Source organism: Gambusia affinis, linkage group LG11, assembly GCF_019740435.1.
Source record: "Gambusia affinis linkage group LG11, SWU_Gaff_1.0, whole genome shotgun sequence".
Classification (NCBI taxonomy): Eukaryota; Metazoa; Chordata; class Actinopteri; order Cyprinodontiformes; family Poeciliidae; genus Gambusia; species Gambusia affinis.
Window position 1 is genome coordinate 24,977,923 of NC_057878.1, and position 19,414 is coordinate 24,997,336.

The 19,414-nt window shown below is 41.5% G+C and overlaps 1 protein-coding gene across 4 annotated transcripts in view; it reads left to right on the forward strand.

Annotated features, from left to right (window-relative positions):
- The window catches only part of zeb2a (zinc finger E-box binding homeobox 2a), a 44,093-nt gene extending 24,952 nt beyond the window's left edge, over window positions 1-19,141 (forward strand). For 2 of the 4 annotated variants that reach the window (XM_044132363.1, XM_044132362.1), the window contains 8 exons: window positions 4,537-4,761; window positions 5,589-5,657; window positions 6,122-6,316; window positions 6,420-6,634; window positions 7,885-7,993; window positions 8,694-10,579; window positions 11,699-11,879; window positions 16,079-19,141. In XM_044132363.1, coding sequence (XP_043988298.1) covers window positions 4,537-4,761; window positions 5,589-5,657; window positions 6,122-6,316; window positions 6,420-6,634; window positions 7,885-7,993; window positions 8,694-10,579; window positions 11,699-11,879; window positions 16,079-16,656 — 3,458 coding nt within the window. In that variant the 3' untranslated portion in view covers window positions 16,657-19,141. The other 2 variants (XM_044132364.1, XM_044132365.1) reach the window with 2 other exon arrangements.
- Window positions 19,142-19,414: the final 273 nt, after the last annotated feature.

Below are 19,414 nucleotides of genomic sequence, written 5' to 3' on the forward strand. Positions count from 1 at the left end.
CATTTGCAATTCAGCTGGAGGCCTGAAATGATTCACAAACAGTTAGCGTTCTCGGTTTGGTTCTACAGTAACTTTTTCCAGAGACTTGGGGTTCATTCACACCAGCCCTGTTTGTTCCGCTTTGATCTAACTCTAGTTTGTTTGCCTAGAAAGTCCAATTCGCCTGGGAATGTGTGAATGCGCAATCAAACTCTGATGTGGACCAAAAAAACTCTGATCAGCCTAAAAACCTGGGTCTTGGTTTTTAGGCTCTGGTGCGTTCGAATGCTTATACAAAAACAGGAAGTACTAGATTTGTAGGAATTCTGGGTAAAAACAACCAAAACAAACACTCGTATCTAGTGCTAGTGAAAGAAATAGCTTGTGGTCTTTTACCAAACCGGAGTGAAATCCTACAGCTGCAAAAGTCTGACACCACTCCATTTTTTTCCATGTTGTGAAAAAGCAAGTTGAGCTCAGGGTGTTCTTCAGAGGTTTTTGTGTCTTTCTCTTCAGTAGTTCTTGGTGCAGTGCCACCACAGATGAGGGATAAACAAGTTTTTTGAATGGTTTGGTTTGTTTGACACACTGCAGTGTGAAAGCAAACCGCACCAGCTGAAAATGTAACAAATGGTACAATTTGTTACAACTAATCGAACCAATTCTATCAAACTATCTTGGTTTATTCTTTCAGAGCGCCATGTCAACTGCTCTGTCTACTTCCTGACAACATCAGAGGGAACAGAGGAAAGAATAAAGAGGGAAATATTTTATAAAACAATGCTCATCAGGGAGAAACGTGAATCAGATCAGTCAATCAATGTTGTACCAGAGTAACAGTGTATCAGGAGCAGCTCTGCTGCGTCTGTGAGTCCGTTACGGTTAATGGTGGCGAGTGGGACCCATAAACATGGGAGTCGTACCATGTGTGGAGGCGGGCCTCAGGAGGAGGACGGCTGATTTGTGGGGGTGACGATGATGATGTTGGGCTGTGGCCCCCTCCTCGCCTCAGTTTCCAGCCTGTTGCACAGGTCCCTGCAGATAAATGAGACTTTAATTCAATCAGGAACCGAATACAATCAGCTGCTCAATGCAGAAACTCCCCACATTCAGCGGACTCCACAGACCCAACACAACAGCACACCTGTTCAGAGGAAACAGCAGCAGGTGCAGCGATGCCACAATAAATTAGAAATCTGTTGCTTTTCATTAAACACCTCCCAGGGATGGAGTGGCTGCACAAAGTTAAAAGACTTAAAGACTGCCTGGAGAATATTTGGTCAAAATCGCAATAAAATATTGCAGAGGATTCTGGATATCTAGATGAAATGCAAACATTGAGTTCCAGGTAGCAACCTGGTATCCATGGGAACCACATCCCCTCCTCCCTCGGGCTGCTGCTCAGGTGATCAGCTGATGAGGAGGAAGAGGAGGAGGATGCATCAGCCTCCACCTCAGAGTGAGGCAGCGAGCGGACGGAGGAGGATACAGCACCTGGACCAGCGTTGCAGCAGCTGGAAGATGGGCTGCTGTTTCTGAAGGTTCGAGCTCAACGTGATGTTGAGTCATTAATCGCCGACGAGGTCACATGTCCGACAGAGCCATGAAGAGGACACACTGTTTTCAGTGTGGCTTGTTTTTCTCTCGTGTTGCTGCTGTTGTTTTCAGAGCTGCGTGTTCCATATTTGTTTGTGTTTGCTGTTTGAGCTTCTCAGATTCCAGTTGTGTGTGTGTGTGTGTGTGTTTGTGCCGCCTCTGAGGAGTTTCCTCTCAGAAACAGCTGGAGACGAATGTGACAACAGAGAACGTGTCGGAGGAGGAGGAAGATTAATGTGTCTGTGTGGGAAGCTGGAGGAGGAGTCTCAGCTTTGTCCTCAGCTCTCTGCTCAACACAAAGACAGCTGTCAGAGATGTTCTCCTCCAGCGATGCCTCACTCTGATGAAACAGAGATGCTCTCCGGTGGAGACCTTTCACTCTGAAACGTTGTTGGGTTGGAGCCACAGGTTTGCTGGAACTGATGTGGGGTGGCAGCGAGTCATGTGACCGACAGACGGCACTTTGAATGCAGTTTGTTGGGAGGTCAGCAGCTGTTGACCAATCAGATTCTGGAGTTTTAATGCGAGTCTTTATGTCACTGATTGATCCTGGTTATTTGACTTATTGAGGGTCCAAAAGGAGACATCTGGATCAATAAGTATCAACTTTGATGACTGATGAGCCAAAATTCACATGTGGTGGATCCATGTGAAGGTGTTCCCCTGTTTCCATTTGGATTTGAGCCATCCAGGCTCCAGTAGGGTTTGCTGAGCCATCTGCATCCCTTCAGGTATGAGGCAATTCTCTGTCTGAAGTGGAGGAGTTAAAGTATCTTAGTGTGTGGTTGATGGAAGGACAGAGCTGTAGATGTATAGACAGATTTGCTCCTCATCTGCAGGTCTAAATCTACCCATCAAGCCATGTTCCAACCCTATATCGGAAATCTTGAATACAACGCCCTGAAATAAACTTCAATAGTAGGGTGGCTTAGAAAAAGCATGAGGTTCTTTAGGGCTTAGTTTTCTGGGCACCTCTGAATGGAAAGAGAGTCTTAAGGCTACATGTACCAAAGCCACAGCATATTTTGTGTTTGAAAAACACATAATTCATTCACATTAAGGCAAAAGTTGAAAGTTGGCTGAGTTTTCTGATCAGAAAAAATGAAAATCAGCCGTTTCCAGACACTACCTGATACCATCAGTACGTTATAACCTAACAATTATTGATCTTGGTTACCGGTTATTGATCAAGCTGGATAAATCAGCATTCTGCTTTGGAACAGCTGAATATTTCAGCTGCAGCTCACATTCTTTCAGTCAGGAAAGAAAGAAATACTAGAATAATAGAGGGGGTGGTTTGGGAGTGTGTTGGCCCTATGGGGGTGTGGGGGGGTCACATTAGACCCCCACGTATACCTTGGACCACACAGCGAGTGCTCCATCTCTATGTTTGATCACAGAGGGCTTTACCCGTCTGAAGCGGTCACACCTCTTATTAAAACCCGGCCTGTCCCACGCCCCCCCTTCCCCCACTCCCTTCGCCGACCCTCACTCCCCCTCTCTTGGTATTCAGCCCAGGTCAGCAGATTTGCGCCCAGCCCACCGTGGCTCCCTTTTTAATTTGCACCTGTTGCGCAGTTGTCCGGGAGGCGAGAGCTGCAGCGGCTGCAGACAAAGATCATATTATGAACAGACTAATCTCCGTGTAGCTGAGAGGGTCGGGGGTTCGTTGGGGGTGGGGGTGGAAGTGGTGAGTGGGGGGGGGGGGGGGGGTCTGCTGCCTCCTGTGGGAGATCAAATCTGCAGCAGGAAGTGTGATAAGAAGCACCAGAGGCGCTCCAACAATCTGTGTTCGCTGAACGAGGCTGAAAATCTGAGGCTGTTTCTGTGGCTGGACTCCCGTCTGCAGGCTGTTCCCATGATGTCATGCAACCTCCCCACCCCCCAACCAACACACACACCCACACACCCCAACCCTCACCCCTGCACACACAATTCACCTCAGTCAGGTTCAACTCAGTTCAAGTCTACAGCCGACACAGCTGACAAACACCACTCTAAAATAAGTAGAGCTACAACTAACTAATATAGTTATCGATTAATTTATTATTCTGACGATTAATCAATTAATTGGATGACAAAACTGGCATGTGCTTTCATTGAAGCTTTTCTATACAATATTAAAAATACATTAAAAGATGCAAATAAATAAATTCCTTTTTTAATTAAGAACAAACATTTTCTTGTCTAAATACAATGACAGCATTTTGTTAGTGAATGCATGATCCTCTATGGCAATGGATACGTCTGCAGCTAAAGAATTACTTCTAACATCAACATGTGAGAAGCGCAGCCGTTTTTGCTGGACTTAATGTCAATACGGTGTAGGGGTCACTTATTGACTATTTAATCAATTAATAATTGGATCCCAAATTGTGCTTAATAGATTTTTTTTTACAGAGTTCTGGGTGGAACATATTTACAGACAAAGGTTTTATTTCTCTTAAATGCAAAATGATTATGTATTTTTTTAAAGTTTTGGTTTGATTACTGCTCTGAGTGTGTTGTTCTTTCAGTGTCTGACTTTTATTTTAGTCTGTATGCGCATAACAATTAATGAATTAGTTGAAAATTATTTCAATAAATGATTCAACATGATTAATCCTGATTAATCGATTCAGCTCTTAAATTAAGTCATAATGGAATCGAAGGAAGCTTCTGCTGTTTTTTCAATGGAAAAGACAGATTAAGCTACTTTACATAACGAGACAAATCAATCAATCAATCTCACAGCTCTTTGATGGAATCGTATGGTGCTTTTTTTTCTAAGTCCATTTTGTCCAAGTGTATATGTATATTTATTGCAGACAGACTTTAACAGGAATCGCAAGGAGCGATTAATCAATGTCGTTCATTCAGGATTGAATTTCACTTGACTTTTCTGGATGTAGATCCAGAAGGAAAGCTGGTTCCAGATGCTTTACCAGCTGTCTTATCTCCTCCTCCGTCTCTGTGTTTCAGTTCTGAACTATGACAGTGTTCTGGAGACAACCTCGGAGACAGATGAGGACGACCAGGCGCTGCTCCGTGATGACAGCAGCTTCACTGGAGGAGCAGGAGATGATGAAGAGGCAGGCAGTCCAATTGGTGTCCCCGCCCTGGAGGCGTCGCCCAGGGTCGCCCACGCCCTGCTGTCCAACCGGGAGCCGGACGACTCAGAGCACCGGGGGGAGGACGAATGTATCGGTGAGTCTCTGATCTGATCAGCACCAAAATGTTTGTTCTTCTCCAGCACATTAAAGATGCTGCTTCTGATGCTTCAATAAGCTTCAGATAGCAGAAAGAAGAGAGTTATCTATCAATGTATTGGGACTGTTCTTGTTGAGAATTTTTGATCAATCAGGTTCCTCTGAACACAGGTCAGCTGCAAAAACCAATTTTTAGTTTACAGAGTCTGAAAGGAGGAGAATAATAGTATGAACCAGGAGTGAGGATGGGATACTTGGAGGGAAAAACCAGAAGAACCACAGGGAAAAATACACTGCAAAAAGTCACACTCTTATCAAATAACCTTTAGTAAGTAAATAAGTAATCTAACTTATAAGTAACATTTTAGCAAGATATATAAGCTTGTTTTAAGTAAATAATTACTTGATATTATATTTAAAAAGTATTAGTTCCATTGGCGGAATGAAGATGTACCAGTGGAAGAAAAAATATCGAAAGCTGGCAAAGAAATAGGGAGAGAACCGGGCAGAATATCTTGGACAACATGGGAAAAAAACAGAAGAATAATTAAGACAAAAAGGCAAAAAACAAAATGGAGAACCAAGAGGGAGTTTATGAGGAGAACCAGGCGGAGAAGGGGAGCGCCACATATAACTATAGTATATGATTAGAACCAGGAGAAAATACTAGGAAGAGAACAAAGAAAAGAATCCCAGAAAGAACCGGTTTTAAAATCAAGAAAATAACCAGAGGGAGGAAGAAACAAGGAGAATAAAAACCAGTTTGGAACCAGTTCTAAAGAATTAGAAGGAATAGAATAACATGCTTGTCTTTTGTTTCTTTAGATGATCGCAGCAGCGAGTACGATGCTGTGGGACCTGAGGCCTCTCTGCAGGCGGTGGAAGACGATGCAGGTGAGATCAATAATCAATGTTCTGATCAATAACAGTACAATGAAATGAAACAACAGATACACCCAAAATCACACATTTTTACAAAAATATTGGATTTTTAAAAACAACCAATTGAATAGATATAACGGATTGTTTCTTAATTTTTACCTTTTCATGTGATTCTCAGAAATGAACTACAATAAAAAATGAGAAACCTTACCTCTATTTAAATATGAATGATCTGTTTTTAATTGTTACAAATCTAATAGTACAGTATGAGTAAAACATTTCTATGTTCTTTAACATTATTTGTATTTGTGGTCAAACTGTGTCTGACAGGAAGATTTCCAGTAATTTTGGTAAATATAGATAGTTAGAAAGACTTGCAAGGTGTCCGTTGATTTGTATACCTGTGAGACAAGAGTCAGGGCAGAAAGTGTCTTTTTATGCCGATGATCATCTTTTCTCCGTCTACTTTCTGTCAGGGAGGCGACTGGACAGCATTTCTGGGCTGGATGAGTTCTTCCTGAAACGTGAGCCAGAGGATGACGATGGTCACCAGGCAACCATTGCTGAGTACCTGCAGCGCAGCGACACCGCCATCATTTACCCAGAAGCCCCGGAGGAGGTGACGCGCTTGAGCACGCCCGAGGCTGCCGGTCAGGATGAGAGCGAACATGGTAAGTTGATGGTCACAGCAAAAAGATCATAACCAATAACTTAAAAAAATGACTAATCAAAAACAACACGACTCATGATGTGACCTTTTACCTCCCCCTGCAGATATGCCTTCCAGTGCCACAGATGACTTCGCCCAGCTGCTCACCTGTCCGTACTGCGAGCGCGGCTACAAGCGACTGACGTCTTTGAAGGAGCACATCAAGTATCGACATGAGAACACAGAGGAGACCTTCACCTGCCTGCTGTGTGCAGAAACGTTCAACCAGAGAACCCAGCTGGAGCGGCACATGACCACACACAAACCCACTGTGGACCAGGTGAGAATACATACCTGTACAGGATGGGCAAAGGAAGGGATGGAGGGAAGAATAGATAGATGGATGGATGGATAGATGGATGGTGATAGTTGAAGCCCTGCCCAGCCACTGCAGATGCATCCTGTGTGGGCGGAGCCTCCTCCTGCGGCAGCAGCTGTGTTTGGGCGTGCAGCCTTTAGACGCAGCTCATCACTTCGCGCTCTAATCTAATGATGAGGCCGTGTTAAACGCTTCCTGCGAACGCCTGCTCTCTGCTCTTTACATCCAGGAGTCTCATTAGAGTCAGTAACTAAGCTGCAAGTCATTCCATTTTCCAATTACACCACGATCGTAATGGGATTACCTTATCCAGGCAGTCGGCTGTCAGGATCCTTCGGTTCCTCAGACCTCCTCGCAGACTGAACCAGGACCAGATGGTCTTTTCCCTGCTGGGCTGGAGAATCCTAATCCTCTCAGTGTTTATCTGAGGACTCCCTGAGTTAAACCGTTAAACTGAGACCAGAGGCTGAACTCAGATCAGTTCAAGTTTCAACACAGAAACGCTCAAGTTGGATCTCTAAAACATCTAAGACATAAATCCTTTGCTTTCATGTCTGTTTGATCACAAACATGAAACACAACAGACAATGAGACACCTTATCAAGACTTCTGACCTTACCATGGAAGGAAAGAAGGAAGGAATAAATGGATGGATGGATGGGTGGATGGATGTGGTTTCATCTCCTTGAGTAGCTGAAGGAAAATATTTTCCATATTAACTTCCATCTCTGATGTTTTCTCCATCCATCCTGCAGAATGCTTACCAGAGAATCAGTATGGAGGAACTCTAATAATAATATCATTAATGTGTCCAAATGGCGTGTAACCTGATCATCATGTATTTTCTCTGGTTAAACTTGTGGTTAAGCAGCGTCAGAGCAACCAGATGATAGAGGCGCTTTATCGGCTGAATAAAGGAAATGACTGTTCAGGTTTGCGTTTCATGTAAAATGAAAAGACGTGAGCTCCCACTCTACTGTAGGGGGAGGACACCCCCCCATTATGCTTTGTTTTTGTTTATCAGTGTATTTGCATTTGAAATGTTGGGAATGCACCTCAACCAGAAACTGCAGCATGTGAACAGAGTCAGCCCACGCTGTTTCTCAGAATGCCTCTTTGCACTCAGACTTCCAGGAGAATCTGTCTCTATCCTCTCTGCTCCACTCCCACTCCTCCTCCCTTCTTTTCTAACCAGTTTCTTCTCTCTGCAGCCACCGCTGCTCAGTGAGGGAGCTGCAAACCGCAAGTTCAAGTGCAGCGAGTGTGGAAAAGCCTTTAAATACAAGCATCACCTGAAGGAGCATCTCCGTATTCACAGCGGTGAGTGGAGCAGAGGGGTGGAGGAGCAGATAAACACGTTTATCACCCTGGGCACTGGCATAACACCAAACACACACACTCAGAGAAAGAACTCAGACAATGCTGTCTATTGGTAATAAAAACACAATATCCGGTTGTCATTAGGAAGTACAACAAAAGTAGTTCCTAATGACAGGAAGTACAGGAAGTATTTTCTTTTTCTTTATACAAGTAAAGAAAAATAAATGATGAAGTCAGTTAAAAAAAGGGAGGAATTTCCTGAACTCTTCATGATCCATGTTATCTTCTAACATTTCAACCTAAAAAAGCAACATATTGATCCAGTTGTAAAGCTCCGGTTATCAAAAGTCATTCCATAGATTAAATTGTTGGTGGTCCCTATCAAGAGCCCATATATTCTGAACCAAAAATTGGATTGTTGGTCTGCTTAATCAATGATTGGCAGGTTGAGACAGTTGGGTACTTCGCACTGGGTACTTTAACCAGAGGCAGGTAGTAATGAATTAAATTTACTGGAGTAGGTTCTGTACTTTGACAGAACTTACTGAAACTGAGTACATTCTCCACCACTGAGCTTAGCTAAGTCAGAAACGCAGTCCTGGTTGTTATGAGTAGACTATTTATCGTTGGAAACATCTGGAAAATATCTCAGTCTTGTGAAATAGACAGAAAGTAAAGTAATCCCTATGTTGCATTGCAGGTGAGAAGCCATATGAATGCTCCAACTGCAAGAAGCGCTTCTCCCACTCGGGATCCTACAGTTCCCACATCAGCAGCAAGAAATGCATCGGTCTGGTTGCCCTTAATGGACGAGTACGCAATGGGAACAACAGCAAACCTGGCTCTTCCCCAAACTCCACAACATCCTCACCTGGAAGCCCCGCCTTGGCTCACCTCCGGCAAAAACTAGAGAATGGACGTCTCCTTGGCCTGCAAGACCAGCAAGGTCAGGTGGACATCAAAACCGAGCCAATGGACTTTAATGACTACCGGCTGCTAATGGCTTCACAGCATGGGTTTGGGGGACCAGGCGTCTACTTAAATGGTCGTAGTGGAAGCCCACTGGGTATCCATGGCTCCTCACAAAACTCCTTTCAACAACTGGGTGGCATGGGGATTGATCTCTCTCTGCTAGGATATGCTGGACCTCTCGGGAGCAGCCTAAGTGAGGTACAGAAGGTTCTCCAGATTGTGGACAACACTGTTTGCAGGCAGAAGATGGATGGAAACCCAGAGGAGCTGTCCAAGCTTAGAGCCTATATGAAGGAGTTGGGTGCCCAGATGGAGGCACAGGCCAGCTTTCAGGTGATTGGCAGCACCAGTCCTACCAAGAGCATCATTGACTACACACTGGAGAAGGTCAATGAGGCTAAGAACCTTATCAATGACTCTAAGATGCAAGTGGATGTTAAGAAAGAGAAACCAAACCAATCAGTTGATCTCAGCGGTGAAGAAAAGTTCTCTGATGGACAAAACCAATTCCTAACATTTTCTTGCCAATACTGCAAGGAGATCTTCCCCGGACCCATCCCACTTCACCAACATGAGCGCTACCTGTGTAAAATGAACGAGGACATCAAAGCAGTCCTCCAGCATCCAGAAGGCAGTCCTGTTGGCTGCAGGGGGCTGATGACTGATGAACTGTCCCGTACTGAGAGGCCCCACAGCCCCACCAACCTTTTCAAGGACCACATGTCAGTGTTAAAGGCTTACTTTGCCATGAATGCTGACCCCAACTCCGAAGAACTGCTCAAGATTTCCCTTGCGGTTGGCCTTCCACAAGAACTGGTAAAAGATTGGTTTTCACAATGGAAAATTCAAAACAACCACATGGACAGTTTGAGGAAAAAGTTCCCGACTCCTGAGCGTGGGGGACCAGACCAGAGCTTGAGTCGGTCTCCAGGGTCCCTTCCTGTTATAGATTTACACAATGGCTTTATTAACACTGATCCCACCCACAGACTCACAAAGATCAATCAGTTTACAGCCAACAGGCAGACAAAGGGGGACAAACCAATTCATCCTGCTGATCCCTTGAGGAGCAACACTTCGTCACCTTTAAACCTGTCTTCCACCTCATCAAAACACTCCCAGAGTAGCTCTTACACTCCAAACAGCCTCACGTCTGAGGATGCCCATGGGGATACTCCTTTAGATTTGTCGCTGCCCAAACACATGGCACAGAAGCGACAAAAGCCAAATGGCTTCATCACCGAGCACAACGGCGAGGTGTCAGTACGTGAACAGGGTTCTGGATCTCTAGCACTGGTCAAGATCAAGAAGGAGGTCTTGGGCTCGGACAGTGGTGGGAGCTCTATCCATCAGCTGGAGAAAAGCACCAGCCCGATTTTTGGCATTAATCCCTTTGCTAGTGGTCCTGTGTACACTTCCTTGCCACCCCATGGGGCTTTTCCTCCACCCACCTTCATAAGTCCTGCTCAGGCCACCATCCCAGGCCTGAGGCCCTACGCCGGTCTTGACCCCATGAGCTTCCTGCCCCACATGGCCTACACCTATGCCACAGGGGCTGCAACGTTTGCAGAAATGCAGCATAGAAGAAAGTACCAACGGAAAGCAAGTTTCCAGGTAAAACTGGATTATTATATAGAACATTTTGTCATGATATTCTATTACTATGATCAGTTTTGGGCATATGTGGTCAAACTTGAGAATCATGATTGTTGGACATAAGAGCTAAGTTCTCAAAGAGCAGAGACTTAAACAGCTAATATTTGAGGGTCTCTTCAGAGTCAGACAGGTGTTCTAATCCTTACCCACAGCATTGCATCTTTGACTGGTTCAGGACCTTTTTGGGCACTGAAAGTCTCTAATTGATGATGTGAATGAGCAGGGACATTTCTTGATTAGACTGTAAGATAATTATAAGTTTTTAAAACTTGTTATGCACTGTGACAAAAGGACCCAGAGACAAAAATGTTGAATTTTTAATATCTTTTTAGATTTTTTTTTTCCACATAAAAAGTGATACTTTTATCACTTCAGCACATGATCAGGCAGATTAGACTGATATTTGTGGGCCTACAATTTTCAGTTAAACTGAAAAGGCCTTTGATGATATTGTTAACAATATCAATACAGTATTTAACAATATTTCATTAGCAGGTCGATGTTCAGATCCAAAGGACGGTTTTCATAATGGAGGAACGTTTTGTTTTTGTAGCTGTTGGTGTGTGTCCACAGACTGGAGGACAGTCAAAGATAGTGTAAAGTCTTGGTTAGTACTGGCCGGTTGAGTGTTGGATGGTGTTGGTTGTGTAAGCTTTTAATTTTTTAAATATTGAATCAAATGTTTGTGAGAGAGGAAATCCTAAATGTTTTGACTGATGTATGATCCAGCGGCCGCCTGCTTTACGTCAGAAAACCTCTGATGTAAATGCAGACAGAAAACAACCTTGAAGGAGTGATTGGGCTGAAAGCACCTGTTTAAGAGGAGCTGTTTCTGACCACAGTTTGGTTCTGTGAAAAGTCACCTTGAACATCTCCTGCACACCCTCGTTCGTTTCATTCCCCTCCCCCACCTGTTTTTAAAAAGTCTCCTGGATGAAGGGACTTACCCAGGTTGGGCCTTTAAGCCCTGTCCAGACTTGGGATCATGGAGCTAGGAGGGGGGTGGCAGCAGAAGGTGTCTCGGAGCGTGAAGTCGACAGGTGTGGGATTATGACTGCAGCTCTGTCTCTGTCTCAGGGGGAGCTGCTGGACGGGACGGCGGACTATCTGTCAGGCCTGGACGACCTGACAGACAGCGATTCGCTGCTCTCCAGGAAGAAGATTAAGAAGACTGAAAGTGGTATGTACGCGTGTGACTTGTGCGACAAAACATTCCAGAAGACCAGTTCCCTCCTAAGACACAAATATGAGCACACAGGTATATATAACACTTGGACATTTCTTTTTAACCCCCCGTTCTCCTGTTATCTCTAATTTCTTCACACTTTTGTTTCACTCCCTACTCTTTACTTCTGTTTCCTACTTAGCTTCCAACTCGTAGCTCTTCTGATCTGTTTTGTTTCTCTGCAGGCTGCGGCCTTTAACACGTTCTCTTCTTTGCAGCAGCTGGTTGGGGAGGAAAAAACATGTTCAGCAGCATGAGTTTCAGACTGTGGTATAAGGGGGAATTTGGCTTTTGTTCCTGTTTGTGTCTGAGTGAAGATCCAGAGGAATAACTTAATAAAAACAGAGAATCGCTTTTTATATTTACCCTGGAAACAATTTGTGACGGAACTTCATTGTTAAAGGTAAACCTACTGTCAGGCCTCGCATTAAACATAACTTTAGAAAATATGACTCATTTTAACAGCAAAGGGGTTTTACGTTTACAATGCTAGAGAACGAAAGTCACGTGTATGGCACCATTCAAAACCAAGGTAATTCATAGTGCAAAGTCATAAAATAAAAGAAATAAGGTAAAGAAAAAAACATTAAAAATAAGAATACATTAAAACAGCGAGATACAATTAAGCTTCAGAGAAAAAAGAAACACTAAATAAGATCTGTTTCAAACCTGCATGTATTAAATCTGTTTTAGGACAACCAGTTGGTGCCTTTTTGACTAATTACAAGTATTCACTTTTTTTTCTCAGTCCTGTTTTGACAGGAAGCCTTTTAATATAGCAATTTGATTAAGATGGCAGTAAGTTGATTTTTGTAGTAGACTTCATTTGAAAATTTTAATTCAGGTATGGGTACAGAACCAAACCAAAGTTTCTTGCATGCTTTGTGGTTTGGCCTTATTGAGAATAGTTGAGTCCTGATAGCTAATCTTGTGTTTTTTTGACAAAAATATTAATGCTTTGTTTTATTTATTCATCTGACTCTTTGGTCATAGTATTATGGCTGCATTTAATAAGTGTAATCATGTGGCAAAACAAAAATATAAAGTTGAATGTTATCAGCAAGCATATAGGAAGAGACGTAGTTCTCTATAATCTGGTGGAGCATTTGAATGTTGAATTAAAGTGTTCCAAAACAGAAGCCATGAGGAACCCCACATGTAATATTTCTCTGTTTAGATTTATACTCACTAAATGACTCAAAATATTCACAGTCTGCCAAGTAAGACCTAAATCAATTTGTAACAATTTTCCACCTACTTTTCCTGTCTATTAGTCGGTATGTAATGGTCACTTTTGCCCATAGCTGAACGTTCTGTGTACAATTCATAAATGGAAGCTGTTTCTGAATATAATCTGATACTGGAGTCCCATTCTTTAGTGACTTTCTTTTAAAGCTGAGAGAGGTTTTATGACAGGATTCATGAAGGTGATACATTACCATCCTACCTGTTTTATTCCCTGTCTTTCTCTGCATTGCATCATGCCGTCATCATGTTGGCCAGATGAAGAAATCCTGAGCAGAAAAAACAGGCAGCCAGTATTTAAACCCACAGACTTCATGTTTAATTCAGCAGTGTTATGTAAACAGTTTCTCAGTTAGATGTTCTGGAGGTTTGAAGTTTCCTGTATGAACTCTGCTTGTTTTTAATTTTCACATATTAATGTTTCCTGTTTATTTCCTTTAATGTGGAGCTTGAAGCTCAACAGAAAGCTGTTTCCGTCTAAACTCAAACTGATGGTAATATTGTTCCTGCAGTCCTTTATGTTCCTTTCAGAACAATCTATTTGTTTGACTGTTGATTGGTTGAGTTAAAAATAACTGCTTAATATTCCGGAAAGATACTTTTTCAAACTTTCTATCAAGAATAAAAAAACTAAGTGCACTCTTGCTTCTCAGGATTGACAATTGCAGTCAGGTACGCCAAATCATACCGATTATAATCAAAATAATTTTCATAAAAGCAAGTAAGTTTTGTTAGTTTGATTGTGTGCTATCACCATGCCAGCAATGAAAGGCATCACCTTTGAGAAATAACCATTGCTATCTGTCAGTCTGGGAAGGACTATAAATATATTGTAATGTCATTTCCTAACAGCTCGAAATCTATAATTCTTGAGAAAGAAAGATGGAAACAAGATAAGACAACTTCCATTCTTCTAGGAAGAGGACATTTCACCAAATAAGTTTAGACTTTGCGATGTTTAGAGAAATTGCAAAATATCTCTGAAGAGCTCCATCCCAGATGCAGAGACAGAGCTGAAATCTGTTACCATGCTAACAGATCTCAATTAGCATGGTAAATGTCAATGTTCTGACTGCATATCAATATTAAAACATTAGCTGGTTCTTTTCACTTTTTTTCCCCAAAGTTATTAAGAGCCATTCTGGAAGGTCCAAAGAGCCGAGTGTTGCAGATCCCTGGTATAAATCATCAGTTCAGAACAAACCTTTTCTCAGAAACCAAACAATGTCTAACAAATTTATTGAAAAACTTAAGACATGACAATGTTTCTGTTTAGAATCGGTTTTTCTACTGGAGTCTGTTTCAGAACTGACCAGTCGGTTGGTGTCTGTGTTTAAACACCTGCTCTACCTTCATCTCTTTCACTTTATTGCATCATCCTTCATTTGACTCCCCAACACTGGTGCAGAAAGCTGCCACCCACTGATATTTACTACTGTGCGTGTACATGTGTGTGTGTTACAGTATGCTAGCTGTGGTGGATGTTTCAGGTGTTTCCAGTATGTTTGTAGGAACAACCTGCCTGCATGTGTGTGTGTGTGGAGCTGTGTTTTTAGTGCATGTGTGCGTGGGATGCCTGATTGGATGAGGTTCTGACTGCCGGTTGGCAGCAGACGAAGCATCCTGCTCAGTCAGATGGAAGAAATTTCCGCCCATACGGAGTTGTAGTAAATCCAGCAGAGCATGTGTGTGTGTGAGACGACTGTGCTCCTCCTCAGGTTAAATCTGGCGCCGTGATGTAGTCGAAGCTACTTACTGCCTGACGACATTTCTGGGCATCTCTGTTGTGAGGGCAATAAATTATAACCAAACTCTAAGTTTGAAGTTCCAACTGTGAAAAGTTTGATAAAGTTTGTCAGACAATACTGCACGAAACCAATAGAAAATTATTTTTAGAACAGAATGGTATGTATGAACGGTTATGGTATGTCCAAAGTCAGTCATCCAGGGTCAGTGTCCTGCAAGTTTTAGGTGTTGCCCTGATTAATCACACCTAAATCATAAGCAGGCCTCTTTAGCACTAACTTCCATACTGAGGCGGTTTCTATGTTATTTGAATCAACTGTGTTGGAGCAAAAACTCATCTAAACCCTGCAGGACACCGGCCCTTGATGGCTGAAGCTAAACACTTTTACATTGTTTTTATGTACATGCAAGTTTTTTGAGAAACTAAATTTTGAGTTCACATTAGCTGCAAACAATCTTTCATTCACAATCTTGCAATCTTAAAGCTTTTATTTCATGCATCTAAAATTAAGGGCTTAGAATGTATTCAATTATTTTAAAAAACATTTAAGTTGGTCTTAGGTATATTTAGCACAGATATTAAATATTGTCATGACAGGACTTTAGCTCTGTATATATTTTGCATAGTTTATTTTTCTTGAGGGACTTTTCTGCCAGGCAAAGATTTCATCTTCATTACATTCTGTGATTTGAGGCAACCGCTAACCAGCTGCTCATAAACCCTTGCCTGCTAGCTAGCTTTTTTGCATCTATTTATAAGTGTAATTACAACGCCAGTTAACTGGACAACGTTTGTTTCTCTTCTGATGCCAACTTGCATAATGCTACACGCATTCTCTGCAAAAAAATTTGCCACTAGTACAAACTTTTTTGTGCAGTTTTCTTTTGTACATTTGTCATAATATAATGTGTTAAATTTAATTCATAATGGTCTTATAAAGGCCTTTAGAAGTTGTTGATTTGAGCTGGTGAAGACTGCAGAAACACTGTGTATAAAAATAAAGATTCACTTTTTTAACTAAGAAAATTTAGTTTTTGATCACTTTTTAAAGGTTTTAAATGAAGCTTATAAGTTACTTTGATAAATGTGAATTAAATGTGCTTTTAGATATCAGCATAAGCAAATGTTTTGTTACTGACGGCTTTCACAGATAGTCATTAATAGAGCTTCTGCTTTTTTATTAGCTGAAGCTGCTGTCTCTGTCCTTACCATCTTCTCTGTCTGTTCTCTGTGTCTCCAGGTAAACGTCCACATCAGTGTCAGATCTGTAAGAAGGCCTTCAAACACAAACACCACCTCATCGAGCACTCACGGCTGCACTCAGGGGAGAAACCCTACCAGTGTGACAAGTGTGGGAAGCGTTTCTCCCATTCTGGTTCGTACTCACAGCACATGAACCATCGCTACTCTTACTGCAAGAGGGAGGCCGAGGAGCGCGAGGCGGCCGAGAGGGAGGCTAAGGTGGGAGGGCTGGCTGGAGGTCTGGAGCCCACCGAGTTGCTGATGAGAAGGGCCTATTTGCAAGGCTTGGGGCCTCTCGGATACTCGGATCCCGAGGAACAGCCAGAGGACGGCGGTGGTACCATCTTAAGGGACGGAAGAGAGGGAGGAGGACAGGAGGTGGGAGGAGTGGACAATAAGATGTACGAGGAGGTGACAGATGGACAGGAGGCAAGTTTCAGGAACAGAGAGGAGGAGGGTGACAGCAGGAGCCAGATGGACTCAATGATGGATGAAGGGGGCAAAGACTCAGCACAGCTGATGGACACTTGTTCACGAGAAGGGAAGACAGACGGAACGTTGGAGCAGGAGGACTGATGGAGGAAAAAGAACTGGGAAGATGAAGATTTGTTTATGAGATCTAGATTCTGCTTCATGATTAAGGATAATAGAGTGTCTGATTGATTGGGAGAATGTTTTAAAGTTTGTGCTATTCATCAAACTACCATATAAGGTCAAAAGTGATGTCATGAGGGTGTGGTTTACCTGGGATACCTGTTACCTGTATGACAACATATGGATTTTTAAGGCTACGACTGAGTTAATTCTGCTGTTTTTAACAACAACAGCAAAAAAAAAAAAAAAAAAAAAAAACATTCTTAGCTCTGGTTTACCACATTCAGTCAGATTTTTTTCTAAAATCTAACCTTTATCTTATTTGTCCCCGACCCGTTTTAAGTTTTGAAACCTTAAAAGAAAAACCGTTTTAGCTCCTGTTATTTGAATTCTGGAGTCCTGGTTTATATCATTGGATAATTAGGTATTTTTATCCAATTTAGAATTAAATAGACAGTCATGTTAAATGCTCACATTTTGCATGCAATTAAATTTAATTCTGAAAGATTTTCTGAAAGATTTGTATTCCTCCCAATTTCCATTTCTTTTTGGTTCCATTTGGCCTAGTTAACTCATAAGATGCGATGGATTAGGACCCTTGATCAAAATAATAATAAGAAGAATAAAATGAAAGAATACATTATAATACATTTATATTTATTCCAAATATAAATGTAAATACATTTTTTACTAAATAGACCAAGATTTAAAGAGCTATCAAAGTGGGCGTGAATGTCTCCTTGGTGGGACTACAAAGTAGCCCATGGTCGGCTTGAAGTGTCAAACAGATCCTTTTGGTACCCAAGCATAAGTTTTAGCTCTAGGTAATGATTAAGTTTTACCTAGGTAATTAGGTAAACACGAAGGGGGGAAGAAAATAACTTTCCCCCTAGCTTGTTAGCTAGCAAACTGCTATCTTGTTAGCTTACAACTGTAGCTGATTAACTGTTCAGCTAGCTACTTGCTATCTTTATGGCTTGTTCCATCAACCACCAAAAATCTTTTTTTTTTTTTTTTTTTTCCGAAGTAAAGCTACTTCAGAGTTGAACCAGAACTTTACATTTCTGGTTTGGTTGGACGAAGAAGATGTAAAATCTGTCAGACTGAACTTGGTAAATTACAAATGTTTAACATCTTGAGCTGAAGAGTGAGCTGTTCAGATGAAAGAAATGTCCATTTTAGCCTGAATAAGAGCGAAACAAGTTTTTGATCAGTAAATTTTAACCCTTTATAAAGTAAACCAACCCTAACCTTCAGGTGTGCAGGAGGACCAATGACCTGAATCATGAAGCAGGACCGACTGGTTTAAAATCCATGTTATGCAAAATAAGAAGAAAATAAAAAGAAATAATAATAATTATTCTAATAAACTAAGTGAAGCGCTTGTTAATGTACAGTATTATAAAGGCCTGAAAGCTGTGTGGTGCTCTGATGTTCCTAACCTCTGTGTCTTGTTGTGTTCGATAAAACCACTTCAGGAAATTGCACTTGGCTCCCTGAATCACTACAAAATAATAAAAAAAAATATTGAAAAATTAAATTGGGAAGCCTGGAACACTCAGTCACGTTCTGTCAGTGTTAATGTTGTTATTCTGTCTCCTTTTAATGTGACTTTTTTTTTATATATATATTTTTATCCGACTTTATTATTTTTTGCCATCTAACCACGTAACTCCAGGCCTCCTGAGTTGTTTTTTTTCTATGAAGGAATAATTAAACCTGTGTGATTTTTCAGTCTTAAATCGGAGAGGCAGGGGTAGGAAAATAAAGGGCTCAGCTGGAAAAAAAGGATGGAGCCTTTTGCTCCAGAGAAAGCCTTATATGCAAACCTTTCACCTGTCTGTTTCTAAGAAGTGCCATCCCTGTGCAGTGACACACCTGTCCTCTCATCATGTCAGTATTACCGTAGATAGATGCCATTCTGTAGTTTACAATTGTTGGTGCAATTTCTATTGTTTTTTTTGTTTTTTTTTTGTTCTGTTTTTTTTTCATGACAGTACTTTTGACAGTATTACTTTTTGAATTTACCAACAAAAATTAAAATTTTTATTTGAGAATTTTCCATTTTATTTATGTGTGTCCTTTTATATTGCTGTCTTTATTTATTTCCTACTGTAGTGTACAGTATTGGGGTTCCTCACAGAAATATATTTTAGTAAAATGGTTCTGTCATCAAATATTGGGACATAAATGTTGATCAGGTCGTATCTTTGTTTTCTTCATGTTTTATTATTTGAAACTACTGGAAAAAAAACTAAATTTGGGGAACTTTTTATACAACAATTATTGTGCAAGCACTGTATTAATAAAAATCCACTTTATTCATGCCTCTGAAGAGAGGATGAAGAACTGATTATGAAGGAAGTACTGAAATGTCTGAAGTATTCTGGTTTTAATTTTTAATTTTTCATGTTGGAATAAATGTAGCCAAAATAAATTTTAATAAAGCTGTGTTATTCTTCTTGTAGCATGTCTGTTTTATTTATTGTCACCCTAATGAAAATGGTGATGATGGTTTCAGCTTCGACATATTAGCTTAACAGTGTTTGGTCCCACCTTTTCCACCAGAACAGCCCTGACCCATGATGGCATGGGCTCCTCTGGATCCTTAAAGATGTTTTAGTACCCAACACTAAAATGTTTAGCAGTGGATTCTTAAATCTTGTAAATTGTGTGATGGGTCTTCTTGGATTCCACTTGATTGCCCCACAGATTCTTCATTGGATTAAGATCCAGGGAA